Source organism: Ranitomeya imitator, chromosome 3, assembly GCF_032444005.1.
Source record: "Ranitomeya imitator isolate aRanImi1 chromosome 3, aRanImi1.pri, whole genome shotgun sequence".
In the NCBI taxonomy this organism is placed as follows: Eukaryota; Metazoa; Chordata; class Amphibia; order Anura; family Dendrobatidae; genus Ranitomeya; species Ranitomeya imitator.
This window is the reverse complement of record NC_091284.1, coordinates 118,510,805-118,538,222: the sequence shown is the minus strand read 5'-3', so window position 1 is coordinate 118,538,222 and position 27,418 is coordinate 118,510,805. Positions and strand designations below refer to the sequence as shown.

Below are 27,418 nucleotides of genomic sequence, written 5' to 3'. Positions count from 1 at the left end.
CTATGACCCCTTTATTATTGGATTACTTTTCAGCTTTGTGTATCATGATGCATTTAGTGCCATGTGACTCAGAGTTCATAACTAAGTTGTTGTATCAGAAATGTTGGTCGGATTTAATGGTGGTAACTTCTGACATGTACGGTTGAATTGCTGATGAACTAATTTGCAGCTTTTAGTTATTAAGTAGTGGTCTTCGCACATAAAGCAATGCAACCCAAGTGCGGGCGTTATGGACTGCGTCCTGACATCTGCTGTCAAATTGATTCTAGGGAAATTAGAAAATTGATTACTTATTATGATAGGGATACATGGTTGTGTAAAAAATGTCCAACCATTAACCATAAATGAAGCATCATGACCACATCTTGGCCTCATGCTGGGTGTTGTTATGGTTTATCTCATGGCGTTGATTTTCTAAGCCTTAGGACTGGAGGAACAGCTCGGACTGACTGAGAATAGCGAAGCTGGACATGCAGGACACAATGTAGAACAGCGAGGAACAGTCAGATACCTAGATACAGCTGAACCGAGTATACAGACAGGACCTTGGAACAGCAGAGTGCGCAGAGATGCATCTAGATACAAGAGATACAAGTGTGCGGATAGCATCTTAGAACACCATCGTGGGGTATGCAGTCAAGCACTTTTATAATTCAGAGCCAAGTGTTTGTATAGCACTTGGGAACGCTTGAGATGTAAGAGGCAGTCTTTAGTGGATGTATAGCAAAGCTCTGTAAAATAACAGTGCTGGCTCTGATTAGTTTGATGACAAAACAGCACTACTTGTCAGAAAAATGTACACTGCAACAAATTAGCAAAAATTCCAATATTCTCTACAAAAAATATCAAATCTACTCTAACTATTGAACCAGTTTAAGAATTGTGGTGGAATTGTACAGGTTATCTGCATTGTGATTTCGGAGCTGCACACAGTAATAGCATGCTTGTGTACATTTGTTTCCACATCCTGTTTGTATTCAGCCACACTTCCTTTCCAACAATAGGGGATTCCATTTCTGGACTTTCTCAGGTTTTGGAGGCTGCTCAATATACAATGTAACATGACATGTCATTTTATAGAAAACACAGACCTTGCAAAAACCTCTTCTTCAATATTAGGCATATATAAAATATATTATAAAGTAAGTTGTTAGAGTTATAGATCTGGGCTTTGATTACAAACTAGAATATAGGGCTTCCTGGGTCTTGCTGTTAGTTATAGTATGTGGCAAAACTAAAAAGTATCTATATGTACAAGTACTGTTCAAATGTTTTAGGCAGGTGTGGAAAAAATGCTGCAAAGTAAGAATGCTTTAAAAAATGGAAGTGTTAATAGTTTATTTTTAGAAATTAACAAAATGTAAAGTGAATGAACAAAAGAGAAATACAAAATCTAAATCAAATCAATATTTGGTGTGACCACAATTCATCTTCAAAATCTAATCAAAGCTTCAGTTCTTCTAGGTACACTTGCAAACAGTATATGAAGAAACTTGGTAGGGCTGTTGTTCCAAACATCTTGGACAACTAACCACCGATCTTCTGTAGATGGAGGCTAGCTCAAGTTCTTCTGTCTCTTCATGTCATACCAGACAGACTTGATGATGTTGAAATTAGGGCACTGTGAGGCCACATCACCACTTCTAGGACTCCATGTTATTCTTTATGCCGTAGTTACGGTAGTTTTTAATGTTATTGGTTGTTATTGGCTCTGTGTTTGGCATCGATGTCCTGCTGTAGAATACATTTGGAGCCAACCAGACACAATACTGAAGATATTGTATGATGGATAAGTATCTGCCTGCAAGTCCACAAGTTACGAAGACAGAGTGCTATGCAGTAACCTCACCGAAAGTTACAGGTGTCTGGATGGACCAAATTTCATCTAAGATTTGCTTTCTTCCTCAAGGATAAGTCACTGCTTCACCTAGACTCCTTAGGCTGGGTTCACATTGCGCTAGGTGTGTCCGTCTAACGGACTCGTTTTTAAGTAGTAAAAACGCAATGTAACGCACATACTAACGCGCCCATAGACTTGCATTGTCTGACGCATCGTGACGCATCCCTAAATTGGTATGCGTTTGTCACATAACGTTTTTTTTCTGACGGACCTTCAACGCGGCTTGCAGCGTTTTCGGGTCCGGCCAAGCTAACGCACTACTAACGGAAGCGTTCATTCTGCCATAGAAGGCTATGGCAAACGCAGTCAGACGCAAATCATGAAAAATTTCCAAATAGAACCACACGTTTTAATAGCTTTTGAAGGTGGTCACATGTGGTCATGTGACAGGAAATGTGACTTCGGCCATTAAAATATCCCACTCACACAAAGTCTCCTGCACGTGACAGAGTGTTTTGCCGTAGAATGAATGTTAACATTATTTAATGTTAAAATATTTTTTTTTACATTTTACATACACAATAGGTTGTGGCACAAGGAGGACAAAAAAAGAAAAAAGGTCCCTAGCCGTCTGTCGTCGCCACAACTGCCAGTGGTAAATATAAAATAGAAATATTCTATCCAATATTTACCAACAAAAAAAAAAGAACAACTTTATTGACAGTGACAAACGCAGACAAACGGATACTTCGTAAACGGACATCAAAATGAAAAAACGCGATCACATGCGTTAACGCTAGCGTTACCGTGACGACGAATTTCACATATTTTTGCTCCGTTTCTGTACATGCGTTTAACGCATCCGTTTGACGCCATGTACTTGACGCAATGTGAACCTAGCCTTACATAGCTGCTTGTGGTTGTCAACTAGTACACGTGTGGTACTAATCATTCCTTTGGATCATCTGCAATGCCCATGTGATCATATTGGAAATTAACACTTTCAATGAGTACGGTTTAAAATAAATAAAAATAAATATATGGCTATCATTATTGTCCTGCAAAAAATATTAATTTAATTTTATTAATTCTATAGAAAGTAAAATGCTTAAAAAAATAAAAAGATACAAAAAAGTCAAATATGTGTGAATTATGACCAGTATGCCTTCTCATAAGTATCTTTAAAAGGGTCCATAATGAGAGTGATACAATAAATAATGGAAAAATGTTTGAAAAATGTTAATAAAATTTGGATTCCTACTTATATCAGAAGTACCATCTTACTACAATTTAACCCAGGACACCAGTTTTGGCTTCACTTACAAGCAGCTAAGATACTAACAAAGGTTGGTGCATATTAATCCAATAAATGTTACACTGGTTTCTTAGTTTAGACTCTTGCACAGGAGGTATTTATTTGTATTCTTAGTCCATCAAGTGTATGCAGACACACCTTATCCTGCTACAGTTTCACTTCTACTGTAGGAGCTCTGGTGCATATCTCTGTGTGCGTTTATTACATATCTAAATCTCTAAAGTTATTTTTGAGCTTGCTTATAAATTATCGGCAGCAAATCATCCTGTGTAAACAGGACATGTGCTGCCAAGAACAAGAACAGAACAATCTATTAATGGTTATGGGTGCATCAAAAGCACTGTCACTCTGTCTAAACATGCAATCGAAAGACCGCTGATTGGTAGTGAGTGTGTGATAGGAGTTCACGCTCTCCTAGGTGGCAGAGGGCCATAAGAATACTCAAAAAGTAATATCAATATACATAACAATAAAGAAAAAATTGCAGATTGTTTTGCGCAGCACATTTTAACTATATTCAAGCCTAAATAGGAAAGAAAAGGTTATTACAGTCAGCTTGGTGCCCTTGTCAGGGTCGAGATGTAACAATTTTTGTTTGATATATAAAACCTTCATGTGTATTGTATCTCCTTCCCTTTAAAAAAATCAATAAAAACAATTTAATGAAAAAGTTATGTCAATTGTTTAAAAGTTTACACAGTTTGTGCCTGCACTTTACATAATGTAATAGGTAAGCCACCGCTCTATATCACTGCCCCAGTGATATCCCCAAAAGCATATATGAATGTAAGTTATTATTACCTGCGCACAGTCCGCAAAAGAGAGGATGATAGATCCGTCAGTTGTGGTGAAGGAAACCAGAGGCGGTAGAGGGTGGATGTTTGGTCAAATACGGGATACAGCATTGAGAGCGCCCGGCCGGTGGGGTCTCTCAAAAACAACTGTTTGCACTGCCTCAGTGATGTCACTGCAAAACTATGGAGGTCTGGAGGGTTCAAAAAATGTACTAAGCACTTTCCTTCATCGGGGCTATCACAGATTTTCAGACTTTTTATCGTAGTATGTATTAGCCAGCGAGTTACTCACACGTGACGGATCGATCATTCTTTCTTTTGCGGACTGTGCACAGGGGTACTGGTCAGTAGCTCTTGCAGTGTACCCCAAAGCACTATTAACTTGTACCCACATATGTTTCCTTGGTATACTAGTAGAGCAGTGATATAGAGGGATGACCTCTTACGTTATGTAGCACTAGGGGCACATATAGTCACCCTACAGGGGCAGCGGGTCCATGGAGAGTCTGAAAACTGGGGTTAAGATGAAACCTTTGACTAAGTCATAGAGTGCAATGACACGAACAGACCCCAACTGGACTCTGCATGTGCTTTCTTCAGCGGTATCTATTTTTACAGATTGGTGCAACAATGTCTACATTTAAAGGAGCATTCCCTTCTCCAATATGCTATCCCAATATGTAGTAGGTGTAATAGTAAAGGGGTTGTCCAGTCCAAATCAATAAGTCTGCAGTCACAAAGAGTGACTGCAGACTTATGAATCCCCCAGTGCACACACTGTGCTGTGGGGATTCACCAGAGGGTATGCATGCGTTATACATACTCCCGGCCAGAGCCTGTCCAGTGGGCATGGCCTCGCTTCATACACTTATATACTAGTGTGTGGAGCGAGGTCGTGCCCACTGGACGCGCTCTGGCTTGGGATATGCATAATACTCAGAAACCGGATAATACATGGCAGTTGGAGCGCCCCCAGATGCAGGGCCGCGGGGTACTCGGTACCGGTCCTCTCTGTCTTGGTCCTGGGGTTGTCACGGTGGCTAGACCCGGTCTGTGACCCTGCTAAGGGGCGTCTAATGAAAGGTGATGAAAGTTTGTCAAGTGTTCGTGACGCCACCTGTGGTATTCGGTCAGGGTGACCGACGCTGCTTGGGGTCCACTGGGGTGGTGTTATGGCAGCTAGAAGGTATACCTTCCCACAGGTGAAGTGCTTCCCAAGGGCTTCCCAGTAGTGTAGGTGGCGATGATGTGAGGCGCGGTTAATAATGAGGACGCAAGGTTGCAGTCTCTTTACCTTTTTACTGAAGACTTCATGATCCGCAATCCAGAGCACTGCTAACAGGGCTGGCTAAGACCGGCCGGTCCGAAGGCACATCCAGAGTTCCCTTTGCAGGTGGAAATCAGTGCCCACCAACTAGCGCCTGTGTGTTGTAGTCCTTCCCTGCTGAGCACCACGGGATAGTCCTCACAACTGTCGTATCTGTTCTTTCTCTTCTCCGTCCCCCAGTTTATCTGGCTAGGACACGCCCGTATGACGGGTAGGCCTGGAGTTATTCTGGGACCCTAGAGACGCCCCTCTCCCACAATTGCCTCCTACGTCTGCTTAGGTGATTTAAGGTAGACAGCCAACCTATAATCAACTGTCCTGCCGCTGTTTGAAGTAATGCTTGAAGTCTGTTACTTCCTCTGCGTTCCGGCCACCGGCTACGCACCTCAGTAGGATGTTGCCGATCTCGGGGCACGACTCCTACTGGTTCTATCACCTTTGTGCTGTGATCTCGTTTCTCACTTCTCCACAATATACTTCGCTTCGTGTCCTTCCTTAGGATGCCGCCGCAAGGTAGTGCAGGCGCGGCTCCGTAACGATCTGTCCTTTCTGCTAGGTACCTGCCAGGAACCCACCCCTGACAGGTCCTCCCTGGAGCTCTCCCAGGGTGCTTCTCACTAACTTCCTATCCAACCCCCAGTTTTACCAGAGTGTGAGGAGTGGCATAATACATAGAACCTTTTGCTCCCCCTGGTGGCCGGAGTGTGAAGTGTAATGTGTGACTGTGATACCTGGTCAGGTGAACTCCTTTAGTGCAATCAGACATAACATCACTCCCCTTAGTGGCAGAGCGACATTACTGCAACGATCAGGACTCTGGGGCGCTGCACTTGCACTGGGGGGATTCATAAGTCTGCAGTCAAACAGAGTGACTGCAGAGTTATCGATTTGAAGCGGACAACCCCTTTAATAATATTAGCAAATACCTCCAATTAGAAATTTAGCGTAGCTCTTCAGATTCTCTGTTACTCACCTCATATAGGGCATTGCAGTAGCTTAGGTATCCATGGTTATGATCACTCATATAGTGACAGCTAGTTAGAAAGCTCTAACTGGTCGTAACCATGGATACCTAAGCTATTATAAAGCCCTACATGAGGTAAGCGACATAGCGAATCTGAAGAACTATACTAAATTTCTAACTGGAGAGATTTGCTAATATTATTATTACTAGACTGTGGCCCGATTCTAACGCATCGGGTATTCTAGAATATGCATGTCCCTGTAATATATGGACAATGATGATTCCAGAATTCGCGGCAGACTGTGTCCATCGCTGATTGATCGAGGCAACCTTTATGACATCATCATCGCCATGGCAACCATTATGACATCATCGTCGCTGTGCCCGTTGCTAATTGGTCGAGGCCTGGCGGCCTCGACCAATCAGAGAGCTGGGATTTCCAGGACAGACAGACAGACAGACAGACAGACGGAAAAACCCTTAGGCAATTATATATATATAGACTAGATTGTGGCCCGATTCTAACGCATCGGGTATTCTAGAATATGCATGTCCCCGTAGTATATGGACAATGATGATTCCAGAATTCGCGGCACACTGTGCCCGTCGCTGATTGGTCGAGGCAACCTTTATGACATCATCGTCGCCATGGCAACCATTATGACATCTACGTCGATACTGTGCCCATCGCTGAATCAGAAACGTGAGATGTCTACGTCCTTTATGACATCATCGTCGCTGTGCCCGTTGCTGATTGGTCGAGGCCTGGCGGCCTCGACCAATCAGAGACACGGGATTTCTACGTCGATGCTGTGCCGGTCTCTGATTGGTCGAGGCCTGGCGGCCTCGACCAATCAGAGAGCCAGGATTTCCAGAACAGACAGACAGACAGACAGACAGACGGAAAAACCCTTAGACAATTATATATATAGATTACACCTACTACATATTGGGATAGGATCTTGTAGATGGGAATATCCCTTTAACACAGTTTCTTAGCACAGTTTGCACACCATCTGCCTAGTGTCAATTTCAGGATGTCACTAAAAGAAAATGATGAAACTAATCAACTTCCTGCTTCTCCCTTCCCTTAGTGTCACCAAAGGGCTGGTGTGCTGCCCAGGCTGGAAACCGGAAGGACGAGAGTGCACAGCTGGTAAGAAAGTCTATCCTTAAAAGCTGACAGAATGACTTTATTCATTTTAATGTGTGCTAGTGGTCATTACTACTGTCTGGAATAAAGTGCTCAGTCCTCCTAATTATAATAGAGAATCTGTCACAATGAAATCCCTTTCATGCTCTCACAGAAAGTTGGTTCTTGATCTCCAAGGTAATGCTTTCTATGTGGTCATCAGCTCAAAAAGTAGCATAGAAGATTCCTACTAGACCCTTCTCTAGCAGAGAGGACATTTGTTGACTTAAGGTAGTGTCACATTAAGCGACGCTGCAGCGATACCGACAACGATGCTGATCGCTGCAGTGTCGCTATTTGGTCGCTGGAGACCTGTCACACAGACAGCTCTCCAGCGACCAACGATGCCGAAGTCCCCGGGTAACCAGGGTAAACATCGGGTTACTAAGCGCAGGGCCGCGCTTAGTAACCCGATGTTTACCCTGGTTACCAGTGTAAATGTAAAAAAAAAAACACTACATACTTACATTCCGGTGTCTGGTCACGTCCCTCGTCTTCAGCTTCCCGCACTGACTGAGCGCTGGCCGTAAAGCACAGCGGTGACGTCACCGCTGTGCTTTGCTTTACGGTCGGCCGGCGCTCACAGTCAGTGCGGGAAGCTGAAGGCGAGGGACGTGACCAGACACCGGAATGTAAGTACCAATCTATTGTTTTATTATATATCAATTACAAACCCAAACTTAAAAAAAATTGGGACGCTGTGTAAAATGTAAAGAAAACAAGAATGCAATCGTTTGGAAATATTTTATAGCCATATTTTACATAACATAGAACACAGATAAGAAGGCAAAAGTTAAAGACTTTTCAATTAAAGAGAACCTGTCATTTAAAATAGCGCTATTAACCTGCATATATCTGGTTAATCTGTAGAGTAAAAGCAATCTGACACTGGGTGGCATCCATTCTGAAAGCTTTGCTTCCAGAAGGAAGTGAACTTTATTCCCCTCGTTAGGCTTGCACTTTCAGTCATAGGGGTGGCATTGTCACGGTTTCAGCCACCGCTCTGTGCATAGAGAGCGGTGACTGTAACCACACCCTCAGCACTGACTGATAGCCAGCTTTTATGCTCAGCCGGCTGACAGTCAGCGCTGGGGGCGCGGTTACTGAGTGCCAACGCTCTCTATGTAGCATCTGAGGTTTCAATAAAGAATTTCAAATTTTTATTTATTTGACCACAGAAAAGTTTGAGTTGTTGCCCCAGTCCACTTAAATGAGCTTTAGCCCTGAAAAAATGTAAACGTTACTGGATTATGTTGCTATATTTACTCGCTTACATATCCCCATCATATTCCGCAGTGCTTTACAGATATTAACATCATTGTCCCCAATGAGTCTCACAATCTAAGTTCCCTATCAGTATGTCTTTGGAGTTTAGGAGAAAATCTGAGAACTTGGACGAAACCCATGCAGACACGAGGAGAACATATAAACAAATGTGACTTTTTCTTTGCAGTATAGAATTTTCACTGGCATGGCAAACTGTGGTCATAGTTCACACAATGATTTCTGGAACTACACTGTGCGCATAATTATTAGGCAAGTTATATTTTAATCACATGATACTTTTTTATACATGTTGTCCTTCTCCAAGCTGTTCAGGCTTGAGAGCCAACTGCCAACTAAGTAAATCAGGTGATGTGCATCTCTGTAATGAGGAGGGGTGTTGTCTAATGACATCAACACCGTATATAAAGGTGTGCTTAATTATTAGGCAACTTCCTTTCCTTTGGCAAAATGGGTCAGAAGAGAGATTTGACGGGCTCTGAAAAGTCCAAAATTGTGAGATGTTTTACAGAGGGATGCAGCAGTCTTGTAATTGCCAAACTTTTGAAGCGTGATCACCAAACAATCAAGCGCTTCATGGCAAATAGCCAACAGGGTCGCAAGAAGCGTGTGGGGCAAAAAAGGCGCAAAATAACTGCCCATGAATTGAGGAAATCAAGCGTGAAGCTGCCAAGATGCCATTTGCCACCAGTTTTGCCATATTTCAGAGCTGCAACGTTACTGGAGTAACAAAAAACACAAGCTGTGCGATACTCAGGGACATGGCCAAGGTAAGGAAGGCTGAAAAACGACCACATTTGAACAAGAAACATAAGATAAATCGTCAAGACTGGGCCAAGAAACATCTTAAGACTGACTTTTTAAAGGTTTTATGGACTGATGAAATGAGAGTGACTTTTGATGGGCCAGATGGATGGGCCAGAGGCTGGATCAGTAAAGGGCAGAGAGCTCCACTCCGACCCAGATGCCAGCAAGGTGGAGGTGGGGTACTGGTATGGGCTGGTATCATCAAAGATGAACTTGTGGGACCTATTCGGGCTGAGGATGGAGTGAAGCTCAACTCCCAGACCTACTGCCAGTTTCTGGAAGACAACTTCTTCAAGCACTGGTACAGGAAGAAGTCGGTATCGTTCAAGAAAAACATGATTTTCATACAGGACAATGCTCCATCACATGCCTCCAACTACTCCACAGCGTGGCTGGCCAGTAAAGGTCTCAAAGAAGAAAAAATAATGACATGGCCCCCTTGTTCACCTGATCTGAACCCCATAGAGAACCTGTAGTCCCTCATAAAATGTGAGATCTACAGGGAGGGAAAACAGTCCACCTCTCGGAACAGTGTCTGGGAGGCTGTGGTGGCTGCTGCACGCAATGTTGATCGTAAACAGATCAAGCAACTGACAATCTATGGATGGAAAGCTGTTGAGTGTCATCATAAAGAAAGGTGGCTATATTGGTCACTAATTTTTGGGGGTTTTGTTTTTGCATGTCAGAAATGTTTATTTCTAAATTTTGTGCAGTTATATTGGTTTACCTGGTGAAAATAAACAAGTGAGATGGGAATATATTTGGTTTTTATTAAGTTGCTTAATAATTTTGCACAGTAATAGTTGCCTGCACAAACAGATATCCTCCTCCTAAGATAGCCAAATCTAAAAAAAAAAACACTCCAACTTCCAAAAATATTAAAGGGAACCTGTCACCTGAATTTGGCAGGACTGGTTATGGGTCATATGGGCGGAGTTTTGGGGTGTTTGATTCACCCTTTCCTTACCCGCTGGCTGCATGCTGGCCGCAATATTGGATTGAAGTTCATTCTCTGTCCTCCGTAGTACACGCCTGCGCAAGGCAATCTTGCCAAATTCAGGTGACAGGTTCCCTTTAAGCTTTGATATTTTAGACTTTTGGGTTGATTGAGAACATAGTTGTTGATCAATAATAAAAATAATCTTCTAAAATACAACTTGCCTAATAATTCTGCACACAGTGTAGTCCTGAGCCCATTCAGTGATTTGCACTACCGAATCCTGCCTGTTTTTAACACAGTGCTCACTGAGGGTCGATTATGTGCTTTCAATATTGAAAATTGGCATCGTCCCTTGTGCACATGGATTTCTCCAGTATCCCTGAATCTTTTGTATTGTAGATGGTGGGATATTCAAAGTCTTTCAAACTTTAAGTTGAGGAACATTTTTTTTAAATTGCTCCACAATTTTTAGATGCAGTTGTTCACAGATTGGTGAAACTCTGACCATCTTTGCTTCTGAGAGACTCTGCCTATCTAACATCATTTTTTATACACAGCCATAACCTTTAAAAATTGACCATATGGCTGTTTTTCATTAGTTTCACTTACTTTTCAAACCTTTTTTTAACCGGGACTCAAATTTTTTGTGATGTTTGTTGCCATCAATTTCTAAATAAGTAATTTTTTTTCAAATGAAATGGAGAATGTTTGTGAGAGAAGGTGCTTGCAGTTTAGTTGGATGCAGGCCCTTGTGGAACTGCAGTAGTTGCACCAATGATGTGTCCTTCCCTGATTCCTCTTATTATAATGCAATAATAATATAGTAATAAGGCAGGCAGTAATTCACAAAGCAACATGCCACAAACAGATATGGAGACTACTCTCTAAGATGTCCATATGCCCTGGTTGTGCTGTGTCATTTGCGCAGCAGAACTATTATGACTGACAGCAAGGCAGGGCCGGACTGGCCATCTGGCAATTGTGGTAAATGCCAGAAGGGCCTGTCTGGTCATTGGCTGCATTGTCTGCTACATTTTAACAGAATCTGTGTTCTCAAGACACCCATAATGTTAAGAGTTGTGACGGAGCACAAAGTCGCCGACTCCGTCACTTACTCCTGCAGGCCACGGGTATCATTAGAAATATTGGTTTTGTAGAAAATCTTCCTTTCCTCCATCCAGGGTAATATTAGTGATATATCCCATCTGGTTCATCGGGATGGGGACAACATGGGCCTGTGTGATTTCAAATGCCAAGGCTGAATTTCAGCCCCTGTCCATACCTGCAGCAATGTAATATATTAACACATTACAGTCTAATTAATTTTCCAACATGAAATAACCCTTTTAATATATTTTTTAAGAACTATATTGAATTGGACTCTTTTTTTAATTGCGACTTTTCTTTCACCTCAGCAATTTGTGAAGGGAAAGATGCCTGCAAAACAGATGAAGTTTGCCTAAGACCAGGAGTATGTGGTTGTAAACCAGGTTTCTTTGGTGCTGATTGCTATTCACGTGAGTACAGCCACAGATTTGTAATCTATAAATGCAGAATTAGTTTACATGTATATGAGGCCTTGAAAAAGTATATTCACAGGCGAAACGGCTGTACGTAAAGTACACTTCCATGTGCCTGCTATCCAGAAATAAATGAAGATGAATGCACATTTGATAAATGCTGTGGATTGTATCCTCTGAAATTGGCTTACATGTACATATCTGGTGTCATTCATAAATACTCCATACTCTACCATTCTAGAAATGTTGCCAAAAAATGGTATACCATCATCTGAAGATCTGCTGTACAATGCAATGTACTCTAGATCCTTAGGGTAAGTTCACACAGGGCGTTTTTTTTGCTGCTTTTTTATGCTAATTTTCAGTTGCTTTTTAGGCTATGTGCACACATTCAGGATTTCTTGCAGAAATTTCCTGAGAAAAACCTGAAATTTTCTGCAAAAAATCTGCATGCGTTTTTTGTGCGTTTTTCCGCAAGTTTTTATCGCGTTTTTGGTGCATTTTTTTTGCAGATTTTTCCGGACATTTCCCAATGCATTATATAGTGGGAAATTCGCAAACAGTCCGCAAAATTGATGAAGATGCTGCGTTTTTTACCGCGATGCGTTTTTTTCACAGAAAAAACGCATCATGTGCACAAAAATTGCGGAATTCATTCTAAATGATGGGATGTATAATGTATGCTTTTTTTGCAGTTTTATAGCGTTTTTTATAGCAAGAAATGTGAACAAAAAAACGCGAAAAATCAGCAACGTGTGCACACAGCTTTACAGTACCATCAAAGCCTATGAGATTTCAGGAATCTCATGCACACACATTGGTTTTTTGTGTCATCAGGATTTTTTTGCTTTGCTGCCTTTTTTGGACATAGAGCATGTCACTTCTTTCAGCGTTTTTGCAGCGTTTTTCACCCATTGGCTCTGAATGGGTGTTGAAAAAGCACAGCAAAAACGCAGAAAAAATGCTGCAAAAACGCAGGTACCATTATTTGCAGCGTTTTTACTGCAGAAAGTCAATGGACATTAGCATGGACAAAGAGACAAAAAAAACGCACCAAAAACGCACCAAACCTGCTTTTTTGCCACAGCTTCTTTCCTGCCAAGAAGATCAGGTTTTGCTGCAGAAAAAAACCCTGCAATAACGCCTTGTGTGAACTTACCCTACTCAGGAGGATTACACTGCAGACTTTTTCCATACCATCTGAAGTTACTATTAGACAAGGCTTATGTTCTGCTGCTCCCCGCCACTCAAAACCAAAACATTGAAGCATAAGTACAGTGCCTTGAAAAAGTATTCATGCCCTGTGAACTTTTCCACATTTTTTCACATTACACCCACAAACTTAAATGTATCTTAATGGGATTTTATGTGATGAACCAACACAAAGTAGCAAGTGTTTTTGAAGTGTAAAGGAAATGATACATAGTTTTTAGATATTTTAAAAACATAAATCTGAAAATTGTAATGTGTATTTATATTCAGCCCTCCTGAGTCTAAACTTTGTAAGACCACCTTCTGCTGCAATTACTGCTGCCAGTCTTCTGGGGTATGTCTCTACCAGTTTTTTACATCTAGAGGATGAATTTTTTGCCTATTCTTCTCTCTCTAGCTCAGTGAGATTGGATGCAGAACTTTTATGAACAGCAATTTTCAAGTCTTGCCACAGATTCTCAATAAGATTTAGGTCTGGACTGTGACTCGGCCATTCAAATACATAAATATGCTTAGATGTAAACCATTCCATCGTAGCTCTGGCAGTATGTTTTGGGTGATTGTCCTTCTGGAAGGGGACCCTACGACCCAGTCTCAAGTCTTTTGCAGCCTCTAACAGGTTTTTATCAAAGATTGCCCTGTATTCAGCTTATTCAGCTGCATTCATCTTTCTATCAACTCTGACAAGCTTCCCTGTCTCTGCTGAAGAAAAGCATCCTCACAGCATGATGCTGCGACAACCATGTTTGATGTTGCTTTCAGGGTGATATACAGTGTTAGCTTTCTGCCAGATATAGCGTTGGCATTTAGCTCAAAATGTTCTACTGTGGTCTTATCTGACCAGAGCACCTTCTTCCGTATGCTTGTTGTGTCATATAGTATTGTGGGGAGGAAAAAAAAATCTTCATCAAAATGATGCCGCTGGCGGCACCTGCGCAGTAGCATCTGTTCCATTGTGATAGATGCTACTGCATAAGCACCGCTGATGCCATTTTGCTGGAGAAAATAAATTGGATTAATCAAAATGGCGCTAGCGACACCTGCGCACCAGGCAACGCTGGTACCATTTTGATGGAACCTAACATTTTTTTTCTTTATCAAAAGGGTGCTGGCAATTGTGTTCCAATACATGCTACTGCGCAGGCGCCTCTGCTGCCATTTTGCTGGAGACAAAATTTGGATCAAAATGGCAACGGCGGCGCCTGCACAGTAGCCGCCACCGCCTCCATCTTGGTGGGGCCCAATTTTTTTTTCTCTAGCAAAATGGGGCTTGCTGCTCACCATAGCATCTAAGGGGGTTAAACTGTTGCAGTCAGAAGTAGCTTTAATCACAGCAGCTAATGGCACTCTCCAGGTATGGAGCAGGACTCATTGTGTCAGTCTGCTCACTACAACTTCTCCTGAATTCTGCCATACATCAGATATTAGGAGAAGTGGACAGATGCCAGGCAGTGTTGTTTATAGCCGAGTTTCCCCAGCTTACAGGGCCTATATCAGCTGGATGACCTACAACTACTGCATCCTGACACTATTCAATTGAATTCAGACCTCGGGAATATGAAGTTAACACCTTGAACATGAAAATGTTATAGCTGATTGGTGCATTGTAGAGATATGTGTGACGTAAAGCCTTAAAATTGTTTGGTTTCAATCTGATACAAAAATGTAATTAACATTTTCTTTTTTCATTTTGTAGCATGCCCTGATCAGTACTGGGGTTCAGACTGCAAGCAGACTTGTTCATGTCATCCCAATGGAAAGTGCAATGGGGTGACTGGCAAATGTACATGCAATCCTAAGCAATGGGGGCTTACTTGTCAGAACCCCTGCCACTGCGGTCTGCACGGGACCTGTGACCAGCTCACTGGATTGTGTAAGTGTGAGCCAGGCTGGTGGGCTCAGCACTGCAATAAACAATGTCTGTGCAACCTGGAGACTTCCTACTGCAATCAGACTAATGGACAATGCATATGTCACAGCGGCTGGTGGGGAAATCGATGCAGTATAAAATGTAGTTGCAACAAATCTCCATGTCTACGAACAAACGGAAATTGCATGTGTCTAGAAGGATGGTACGGTCAGGGATGTGAACACCGATGTGACTGTGTGAATGGCAAATGCAACTCCAAAAGTGGCCACTGTGAATGTTACACAGGACACCAAGGAAAAAGATGTACAGAACGCTGTCCTGCTGGATATTACGGACCCAAATGTGAGAAAAGGTATGACAAGGGGTAGCAAGAGATGTATATTCCCAGCAGGTGCTTGCCGATTGCTTATATTCACTGTCATAATCAACTGCATGATTCAATGTAATGACAGTGATGCATCAACACCAGACTAAACCCAATGAAACATTAAAAGGACTGTCCGGTCACCAGGGCCGGCGTCAGCACCCGGCGTACCCGGGCAACTGCCGGGGCCCTGAACAAATGGGGGCTCACTGGTGGCCGGGCCACCAGGGAGCCCTGGATGCTACCTCAGCAGCTTCGGCACTACTTGAGCTCAGCCGTCACTTAAACAAACATGGTCGCGCACAGTGCACTCTGCAGCTGTAGTAATGATGCGGCCGGGCAGACACACAAGCAAAGTTAAAGGCACAGTGCCGGCCCGACCGCATCATTTAGTAGCAGACACAGCTGCAGAGTGCACTGTGTGCGGCCATGTCTGACTGCCATCAAACCACATGCCAGAGCAGCCTGATAAGCAACAAGCCTGGGGGAGGTGAGTGGGGCTCGTGTCTGTCTGTGTATGCATGTATGATGTGTGTATATCAGTGTGTATGACTGTATATATTTATGTATTTTGTGTATTTGTCTTCAAATATATGTATGTACATATCTGCGTATTGTGTGTGTATGTCTGCGTATTGTATGTGTATATCTGCGTATTTTACTGTATGTGTGTGCTGTGCATGTCTCCGTATTGTGTGTGTGCATGTCTATGTACTGTAAGTGTGTGCATGTCTGCATATTGTATGTATGTGTATGTTTACGTATTGTATGTGTACGTGTGTGTGTGTGTGTGTGTGTGTGTGCATGTCTGTGTATTTTGTGTGTGCAGATCTGCCTATGTGAAGGATGAGGGGAAAGGCTAGGCCCTGTGTAGTATATCTATATTTCTCCACAGTATCTGTGCATCATGAATCATGGTATGTGGGCCCACTGAGACTCTTTTGCCCGGGGCCCACAAAAACCTGGAGCCAGCCCTGCCGGTCACTACATACTGATCCATACTGTCCATAGAATAGGTCATCAATATAAGATTGGTGGGGTCCGACACTTGACACCCCCACCCATCAGCTGTTCTTTTTCCCAATGGTGGTGATGTTAAAGCTTTGAACAGGGCTGCAGAGAGCAGCTTGATTCAGTGTGTAGCAGCGCAGCCAAGTACTGCAGAACAGCTCGTTTTCCAAAGAATGCATATGCTTTAGGCCTACTAGAAATGTCACAAATATACTGCAAAACAAGTGTCGTCTTTATTAGTGGGGGCATCGTACTTGGAGACCTCTGCTGTATATCATAAAGTTTCAATGCAGGAAGGAATTAATATACATTATTAACAGCACTCGGTAGATGAAAGACCATGTCAGGACAGGTATTTAATGATTCAAATGGCAAATGTATACAATAAATCTCTCCTAATTAATTCATTTGTTGGCATTTATTCATATGCATTAGAGACTATGCTCCATTAATATTAATACAAACCTTTATTTGATATTTGTGAAGCAGACTGAAATCAGAAGGATTATATTGCTCTGATCACATCTACCTCCATCACAGATCCTGCCATCTGTACTGGAGGAAAATATTGCAGAATGCAATGGATACCATGGGGATAAACCAATAGACCCTATTACAGTCAATGTTCAGAAAATGAAAAAAAAACTGCGTTCATTCTAATGAATAAAAATATGTATTTTATTGAAAAACTTAAATAACAAATATAGACACATAAACACATAAGTAGTGTGCAAAATAGGGGTAAAACAGTGACAGTTAAGTTATAATAACCAATGGTAACAACCATAAATGCATAGAAAAAGGATAGTGACAGAGAAAATTAGGTTAAATATGGCAGCAATTACCCATTAGTATAGTTGTAGCAGAACGTCGGCTCACTATCCCCGACATACGTTTCGCTTTTTCGTTGCTTCAGGGGGCGTGCTATTATAGTCAATGTGGTTAGTCATGCACCTCTAATGACCATCATGTGAGAGAACTGTCCCCTGCTTGCATTTTCACTTTTTGGTCTTTTAAAGGAAAAGAAAAGCAGAGTTTCATATGCAGATGTGTTCAGAGCCTAATGAACTCTAGACAATTAGATAAGTGGTAGCTAAAGAATGGTTTGGCCAACAGCTATCTCCCCCAACACCCTCATATACAGGAGCACTTTACTCTGCTTAGTGCTCTTATGTTCTCAATGAGAATGCAATTTCCAGAATGATCTGGTGGAAGACTACCTTAACCCCTTTACCCCCAAGGGTGGTTTGCACGTCAATGACCAGGCCAATTTTTACAATTCTGACCACTGTCCCTTTATGAGGTTATAACTCTGGAACGCTTCAACGGATCCTGGTGATTCTGACATTGTTTTCTCGTGATATATTGTACTTCATGATAGTGGTAAAATTTCTTTGATAGTACCTGCGTTTATTTGTGAAAAAAATGGAAATTTGGCGAAAATTTTGAAAATTTCGCAATTTTCAAACTTTGAATTTTTATGCAATTAAATCACAGAGATATGTCACACAAAATACTTAATAAGTAACATTTCCCACATGTCTCCTTTACATCAGCATAATTTTGGAACCAAATTTTTTTTTTGTTAGGGAGTTATAAGGGTTAAAAGTTGACCAGCAATTTCTCATTTTTACAACACCATTTTTTTTTTAGGGACCACATCTCATTTGAAGTCATTTTGAGGGGTCTATATGATAGAAAATACCCAAGTGTGACACCATTCTAAAAACTACAACCCTCAAGGTGCTCAAAACCACATTCAAGAAGTTTATTAACCCTTCAGGTGTTTAATAGGAATTTTTGGAATGTTTAAATAAAAATGAACATTTAACTTTTTTACACAAAAAATTTACTTCAGCTCCAATTTGTTTTATTTTACCAAGGGTAACAGGAGAAAATGGACCCCAAAAGTTGTTGTCCAATTTGTCCTGAGTACGCTGATACCCCATATGTGGCAGTAAACCACTGTTTGGGCGCATGGGAGAGCTCGGAAGGGAAGGAGCGCCATTTGACTTTTCAATGCAAAATTGACAGGAATTGAGATGGGACGCCATGTTGCGTTTGGAGAGCCACTGATGTGCCTAAACATTGAAACCCCCCACAAGTGACACCATTTTGGAAAGTAGACCCCCTAAGGAACTTATCTGGATGTGTGGTGAGCACTTTGACCCACCAAGTGCTTCACAGAAGTTTATAATGCAGAACCGTAAAAATGAAAAATCATATTTTTTCACAAAAATTATATTTTTGCCCCCAATTTTTTATTTTTCCAAGGTTAAGAGAAGAAATTGGACCTCAAAAGTTGTTGTCCAATTTGTCCTGAGTACGCTGATACCCCATATGTGGCAGTAAACCACTGGGCGCATGGGAGAGCTCGGAAGGGAAGGAGCGCCGTTTGACTTTTCAATGCAAAATTGACAGGAATTGAGATGGGACGCCATGTTGCGTTTGGAGAGCCACTGATGTGCATAAACATTGAAACCCCCCACAAGTGACACCATTTTGGAAAGTAGACCCCCTAAGGAACTTATCTGGATGTGTGGTGAGCACTTTGACTCACCAAGGGCTTCACAGAAGTTTATAATGCAGAGCCATAAAAATAAAACAACATTTTTTTCCCACAAAAATTATTTTTTAGCCCCCAGTTTTGTATTTTCCCTAGGGTAACAGGAGAAATTGGACCCCAAAAGTTGTTGTCCAATTTGTCCTGAGTATGCTGATACCCCATATGTGGGGGGGGGAACCACCGTTTGGGCGCATGGGAGGGCTCGGAAGGGAAGGAGCGCCATTTGGAATGCAGACTTAGATGGAATGGTCTGCAGGCGTCACATTGCGTTTGCAGAACCCCTAATGTACCTAAACAGTAGAAACCCCCCACAAGTGACACCATTTTGGAAAGTAGACCCCCTAAGGAACTCATCTTGATGTGTTGTGAGAGCTTTGAACCCCCAAGTATTTCACTACAGTTTATAACGCAGAGCCGTGCAAATAAAAAATCTTTTTTTTTCCACAAAAATTATATTTTAGCACCCAGTTTTGTATTTTTCCAAGGTTAGCAGGAGAAATTGGACCCTAAATGTTGTTGTCCAATTTGTCCTTATTACGCTGATACCCGATATGTGGGGGGGGACCACCGTTTGGGCGCATGGGAGGGCTCGGAAGGGAAGGAGCATCATTTGGAATGCAGACTTAGATGCATTGGTCTGCAGGCGTCACATTGCGTTTGCAGAGCCCCTAATGTACCTAAACAGTAGAAACCCCCCACAAGTGACCCCATATTGGAAACTAGACCCCTCAATGAACTTATCTAGATGTGTTGTGAGAACTTTGAACCCCCAAGTGTTTCACTACAGTTTATAACGCAGAGCCGTGAAAATAAAAAATCTTTTTGTTTTCCCACAAAAATTATTTTTTAGCCCCCAGTTTTGTATTTTCCCAAGGGTAACAGGAGAAATTGGACCACAAAAGTTGTTGTACTATTTGTCCTGAGTACGCTGATACCCCATATGTTGGGGTAAACTCCTGTTTGGGCACACGGGAGAGCTCGGAAGGGAAGGAGCACTGTTTTACTTTTTCAACGCAGAATTGGCTGGAATTGAGATCGGACGCCATGTCGTGTTTGGAGAGCCCCTGATGTGCCGAAACAGTGGAAACCCCCCAATTATAACTGAAACCCTAATCTAAACACACCCCTAACCCTAATTCCAACGGTAACCCTAACCACACCTCTAACCCTGACACACCCCTAACCCTAATCCCAACCCTATTCCCAACTGTAAATGTAATCTAAACCCTAACCCTAACTTTAACTCCAACCCTAACTGTAGCCCCAACCCTAACCCTAGCCCTAGCCCTAACCCTAGCCCTAGCCCTAATCCTAGCCCTAACCCTAGCCCTAACCCTAGCCCTAACCCTAACCCTAGCCTTAATCCTAGCCCTAACTCTAGCCCTAGCCCTAACCCTAGCCCTAACCCTAGCCCTAACCCTAACCCTAATGGGAAAATGGAAATAAATACATTTTTTTTTATTTTTCCCTAACTAAGGGGGTGATGAAGGGGGGTTTGATTTACTTTTTTTTTAGCGGATTTTTATGATTGGCAGCCGTCACTGTTATGTTTGCTAATGACAGGTGTTATGAAGGCAATCCAGAAACACAGTGTGCTTAGCGATCAGAGCGCACACAGTGATCTGACAAATACCCAAAAATACAAGAACGAGCTCTGAGACGTGGAAACTCTGTAGACTGCACACCTGATCCTATCCTAAACACAACTAAAAGCGGCTGTGGATTGCGCCTAACAACTACCTAGGCAACTCGGCACAGCCTAAGAAACTAGCTAGCCTGAAGATAGAAAAATAGGCCTGACTTGCCCCAGAGAAATTCCCCAAAGGAAAAGGCAGCCCCCCACATATAATGGCTGTGAGTAAGATGAAAAGACAAAACGTAGGGATGAAATAGATTCAGCAAAGTGGGGCCCGATATTCTAGGACAGAGCGAGGACAGTAAAGCGAACTTTGCAGTCTACAAAAAACCCTAAAGCAAAACCACGCAAAGGGGGCAAAAAAAAACCACCGTGCCGAACTAACGGCACGGCGGTACACCCTTTGCGTCTCAGAGCTTCCAGCAAAACAAAAGACAAGCTGGACAGAAAAAAAAGCAACAAAAAAGCAAAAGGCACTTAGCTATACAGAGCAGCAGGTCACAGGAACAATCAGGAGAAGCTCAGATCCAACACTGAAACATTGACAAGGAGCAAGGATAGCAGCATCAGGCGGAGTTAAGTAATGAAGCAGTTAACGAGCTCACCAGAACACCTGAGGGAGGAAGCTCAGAAGCTGCAGTACCACTTGTGACCACAGGAGTGAATTCAGCCACAGAATTCACAACAGTACCCCCCCCTTGAGGAGGGGTCACTGAACCCTCACCAGAGCCCCCAGGCCGACCAGGATGAGCCGCATGAAAGGCACGAACAAGATCGGAAGCATGAACATCAGAGGCAAAAACCCAGGAATTATCTTCCTGAGCATAACCCTTCCATTTAACCAGATACTGGAGTTTCCGTCTAGAAACACGAGAATCCAAAATCTTCTCCACAATATACTCCAATTCCCCCTCCACCAAAACCGGGGCAGGAGGCTCAACCGATGGAACAATAGGTGCCACGTATCTCCGCAACAACGACCTATGGAATACATTATGTATGGAAAAGGAGTCTGGGAGGGTCAAACGAAAAGACACAGGATTGAGAACCTCAGAAATCCTATACGGACCAATAAAACGAGGTTTAAATTTAGGAGAGGAAACCTTCATAGGAATATGACGAGAAGATAACCAAACCAGATCCCCAACACGAAGTCGGGGACCCACACGGCGTCTGCGATTAGCGAAAAGTTGAGCTTTCTCCTGGGACAAGATCAAATTGTCCACTACCTGAGTCCAGATCTGCTGCAACCTATCCACCACAGAATCCACACCAGGACAGTCCGAAGACTCAACCTGTCCTGAAGAGAAACGAGGATGGAACCCAGAATTGCAAAAAAATGGAGAAACCAAGGTAGCCGAGCTGGCCCGATTATTAAGGGCGAACTCAGCCAACGGCAAAAAGGACACCCAATCATCTTGGTCTGCAGAAACAAAACATCTCAGATATGTTTCCAAGGTCTGATTGGTTCGTTCGGTCTGGCCATTAGTCTGAGGATGGAAAGCCGAGGAAAAGGATAGGTCAATGCCCATCCTACCACAAAAGGCTCGCCAAAACCTTGAAACAAACTGGGAACCTCTGTCAGAAACAATATTCTCAGGAATGCCATGCAACCGAACCACATGCTGAAAGAACAAAGGTACCAAATCAGAGGAGGAAGGCAATTTAGCCAAGGGCACCAGATGGACCATTTTAGAAAAGCGATCACAGACCACCCAAATGACTGACATCTTTTGAGAAACGGGAAGGTCAGAAATGAAATCCATCGAAATATGTGTCCAAGGCCTCTTTGGGACCGGCAAGGGCAAAAGCAACCCACTGGCACGAGAACAGCAGGGCTTAGCCCTAGCACAAATCCCACAGGACTGCACAAAAGTACGTACATCCCGTGACAGAGATGGCCACCAGAAGGATCTAGCCACTAACTCTCTGGTACCAAAGATTCCAGGATGACCAGCCAACACCGAACAATGAAGTTCAGAGATAAGTTTATTAGTCCACCTATCAGGGACGAACAGTTTCTCTGCTGGACAACGATCAGGTTTATTCGCCTGAAATTTTTGCAGCACCCGCCGCAAATCAGGGGAGATGGCAGACACAATGACTCCTTCCTTGAGGATACCCGCTGGCTCAGATAAACCCGGAGAGTCGGGCACAAAACTCCTAGACAGAGCATCCACCTTCACATTTTTAGAGCCCGGAAGGTACGAAATCACAAAGTCGAAGCGGGCAAAAAATAACGACCAACGGGCCTGTCTAGGATTCAAGCGCTTGGCAGACTCGAGATAAGTCAAGTTCTTATGATCAGTCAATACCACCACGCGATGCTTAGCTCCTTCAAGCCAATGACGCCACTCCTCGAATGCCCACTTCATGGCCAGCAACTCTCGATTGCCCACATTATAATTACGCTCAGCGGGCGAAAACTTCCTGGAAAAGAAAGCACATGGTTTCATCACTGAGCAATCAGAACCTCTCTGTGACAAAACCGCCCCTGCTCCAATCTCAGAAGCATCAACCTCGACCTGGAACGGAAGAGAAACATCTGGCTGACACAACACAGGGGCAGAACAAAAACGACGCTTCAACTCCTGAAAAGCTTCCACAGCAGCAGAAGACCAATTAACCAAATCAGCACCCTTCTTGGTCAAATTGGTCAATGGTTTGGCAATGCTAGAAAAATTACAGATGAAGCGACGATAAAAATTAGCAAAGCCCAGGAACTTTTGCAGACTTTTCAGAGATGTCGGCTGAATCCAATCCTGGATGGCTTGGACCTTAACTGGATCCATCTCGATAGTAGAAGGGGTAAAGATGAACCCTAAAAATGAAACTTTCTGCACACCGAAGAGACACTTTGATCCCTTCACAAACAAAGAGTTAGCACGCAGGACCTGAAAAACCATTCTAACCTGCTTCACATGAGACTCCCAATCATCTGAGAAGATCAAAATGTCATCCAAGTAAACAATCAGGAATTTATCCAGATACTCACAGAAGATGTCATGCATAAAAGACTGAAACACAGATGGAGCATTGGCAAGTCCGAACGGCATCACTAGATACTCAAAATGACCCTCGGGCGTATTGAATGCAGTTTTCCATTCATCTCCTTGCCTGATTCTCACCAGATTATACGCACCACGAAGATCTATCTTAGTGAACCAACTAGCCCCCTTAATCCGAGCAAACAAGTCAGATAACAATGGCAAGGGATACTGAAATTTAACAGTGATCTTATTAAGAAGGCGGTAATCAATACACGGTCTCAGCGAACCATCCTTCTTGGCTACAAAGAAGAACCCTGCTCCCAGTGGTGATGACGATGGGCGAATATGTCCCTTCTCCAGGGATTCCTTCACATAACTGCGCATAGCGGCGTGTTCGGGCACGGATAAATTAAATAATCGACCTTTAGGGAATTTACTACCAGGAATCAAATTGATAGCACAATCACAATCCCTATGCGGAGGTAGAGCATCGGACTTGGGCTCTTCAAATACATCCTGATAATCAGACAAGAACTCTGGGACCTCAGAAGGGGTGGATGACGAAATCGACAAAAATGGAACATCACCATGTACCCCCTGACAACCCCAGCTGGATACCGACATGGAATTCCAATCCAATACTGGATTATGGGTTTGTAGCCATGGCAACCCCAACACGACCACATCATGCAGATTATGCAACACCAGAAAGCGAATAACTTCCTGATGTGCAGGAGCCATGCACATGGTCAGCTGGGCCCAGTATTGAGGTTTATTCTTGGCCAAAGGTGTAGCATCAATTCCTCTCAATGGAATAGGACACCACAAAGGCTCCAAGAAAAACCCACAACGTTTAGCATAATCCAAATCCATCAGATTCAGGGCAGCGCCCGAATCCACAAACGCCATGACAGAAAACGACGACAAAGAGCATATCAAGGTAATGGACAGAAGGAATTTGGACTGTACAGTACCAATGACGGCAGACCTAGCGGACCGCTTAGTGCGCTTAGGACAATCAGAAATAGCATGAGTGGAATCACCACAGTAGAAACACAGACCATTCAGACGTCTGTATTCCTGCCGTTCAACTCTAGTCATAGTCCTATCGCACTGCATAGGCTCAGGTTTAACCTCAGGCAGTACCGCCAAATGGTGCACAGATTTACGCTCGCGCAAGCGTCGACCGATCTGAATGGCCAAAGACAAAGACTCATTCAAACCAGCAGGCATAGGAAATCCCACCATGACATCCTTAAGAGCCTCAGAGAGACCCTTTCTGAACAAAGCTGCCAGCGCAGATTCATTCCACTGAGTGAGTACTGACCATTTCCTAAATTTCTGACAATATACTTCTATATCATCCTGACCCTGACACAAAGCCAGCAAATTTTTCTCAGCCTGATCCACTGAATTAGGCTCATCGTACAGCAATCCGAGCGCCAGGAAAAACGCATCGACACTACTCAATGCAGGGTCTCCTGGCGCAAGAGAAAATGCCCAGTCTTGAGGGTCGCCGCGCAAAAAAGAAATAATAATCAAAACCTGTTGAATAGGATTACCAGAAGAATGAGGTTTCAAGGCCAGAAATAGCTTACAATTATTTTTGAAACTTAGAAACTTAGTTCTATCTCCAAAAAACAAATCAGGAATAGGAATTCTTGGTTCTAACATAGATTTCTGATCAATAGTATCTTGAATTTTTTGTACATTTATAACGAGATTATCCATTGAAGAGCACAGACCCTGAATATCCATGTCCACACCTGTGTCCAGAATCACCCAAATGTCTAGGGGAAAAAAAAAAGTGAACACAGAGCAGAAAAAAAAAAAAAAATGATGTCAGAACTTTTTCTTTCCCTCTATTGAGAATCATTAGTTTGGCTCCTTGTACTGTTATGTTTGCTAATGACAGGTGTTATGAAGGCAATCCAGAAACACAGTGTGCTTAGCGATCAGAGCGCACACAGTGATCTGACAAATACCCAAAAATACAAGAACGAGCTCTGAGACGTGGAAACTCTGTAGACTGCACACCTGATCCTATCCTAAACACAACTAAAAGCGGCTGTGGATTGCACCTAACAACTACCTAGGCAACTCGGCACAGCCTAAGAAACTAGCTAGCCTGAAGATAGAAAAATAGGCCTGACTTGCCCCAGAGAAATTCCCCAAAGGAAAAGGCAGCCCCCCACATATAATGGCTGTGAGTAAGATGAAAAGACAAAACGTAGGGATGAAATAGATTCAGCAAAGTGGGGCCCGATATTCTAGGACAGAGCGAGGACAGTAAAGCGAACTTTGCAGTCTACAAAAAACCCTAAAGCAAAACCACGCAAAGGGGGCAAAAAAAAAACCACCGTGCCGAACTAACAGCACGGCGGTACACCCTTTGCGTCTCAGAGCTTCCAGCAAAACAAAAGACAAGCTGGACAGAAAAAAAAGCAACAAAAAAGCAAAAGGCACTTAGCTATACAGAGCAGCAGGTCACAGGAACAATCAGGAGAAGCTCAGATCCAACACTGAAACATTGACAAGGAGCAAGGATAGCAGCATCAGGCGGAGTTAAGTAATGAAGCAGTTAACGAGCTCACCAGAACACCTGAGGGAGGAAGCTCAGAAGCTGCAGTACCACTTGTGACCACAGGAGTGAATTCAGCCACAGAATTCACAACACGTCACACACTGAAAGACGCTTTTTATTGCAAAAAATATTTTTTGCAATACCACATTTTGAGAGCTATAATTTTTCCATATTTTGGTCCACAGAGTCATGTGAGGTCTTGTTTTTTGCGGGACGATTTGACGTTTTTATTGAAAACATTTTCGGGCACGTGACATTTTTTGATCGCTTTTTATTCCGATTTTTGTGAGGAAGAATGACCAAAAACCAGCTATTCATGAATTTATTTTGGGGGAGGCGTTTATACCGTTCCGCGGTTGGTAAAATTGATAAAGCAGTTTTATTCTTCGGGTCAGTACGATTACAGCGATACCTCATTTATATCATTTTCTTATGTTTTGGCGCTTTTATACGATAAAAACTATTTTACAGAAAAAATAATTATTTTTGCATCGCTTTATTCTCAGGACTATAACTTTTTTATTTTTTTGCTGATGATGCTGTATGGCGGCTCGTTTTTTTGTGGGACAAGATGACGTTTTCAGCGGTACCATGGTTATTTACAGTTAGGGCCAGAAATATTTGGACAGTGACACAAGTTTTATTATTTTAGCTGTTTACAAAAACATGTTCAGAAATACAGTTATATATATAATATGGGCTGAAAGTGCACACTCCCAGCTGCAATATGATAGTTTCCACATCCAAATCGGAGAAAGGGTTTAGGAATCATAGCTCTGTAATGCATAGCGTCCTCTTTTTCAAGGGACCAAAAGTAATTGGACAATGGACTCTAAGGGCTGCAATTAACTCTGAAGGCGTCTCCCTCATTAACCTGTAATCAATGAAGTAGTTAAAAGGTCAGGGGTGGATTCCAGGTGTGTGGTTTTGCATTTGGAAGCTGTTGCTGTGAGCAGACAACATGCGGTCAAAGGAACTCTCAATTGAGGTGAAGCAGAACATCCTGAGGCTGAAAAAAAAGAAAAAATCCATCAGAGAGATAGCAGACATGCTTGGAGTAGCAAAATCAACAGTTGGGTACATTCTGAGAAAAAAGGAATTGACTGGTGAGCTTGGGAACTCAAAAAGGCCTGGGCGTCCACAGATGACAACAGTGGTGGATGATCGCCGCATACTTAATTTGGTGAAGAAGAACCCGTTCA

General features: G+C 42.8%; 1 protein-coding gene across 1 annotated transcript in view; it reads left to right on the top strand.

The window, feature by feature from the left end:
* The window catches only part of SCARF1 (scavenger receptor class F member 1), an 85,075-nt gene that overhangs the window by 7,053 nt on the left and 50,604 nt on the right, over positions 1-27,418 (top strand). The window contains exons 2-4 of the mRNA XM_069761342.1: positions 7,335-7,396; positions 11,879-11,980; positions 14,892-15,417. Of these exons, the coding sequence (XP_069617443.1) occupies positions 7,335-7,396; positions 11,879-11,980; positions 14,892-15,417 (690 nt within the window). The remainder of the gene's footprint in view (positions 1-7,334; positions 7,397-11,878; positions 11,981-14,891; positions 15,418-27,418) is intronic.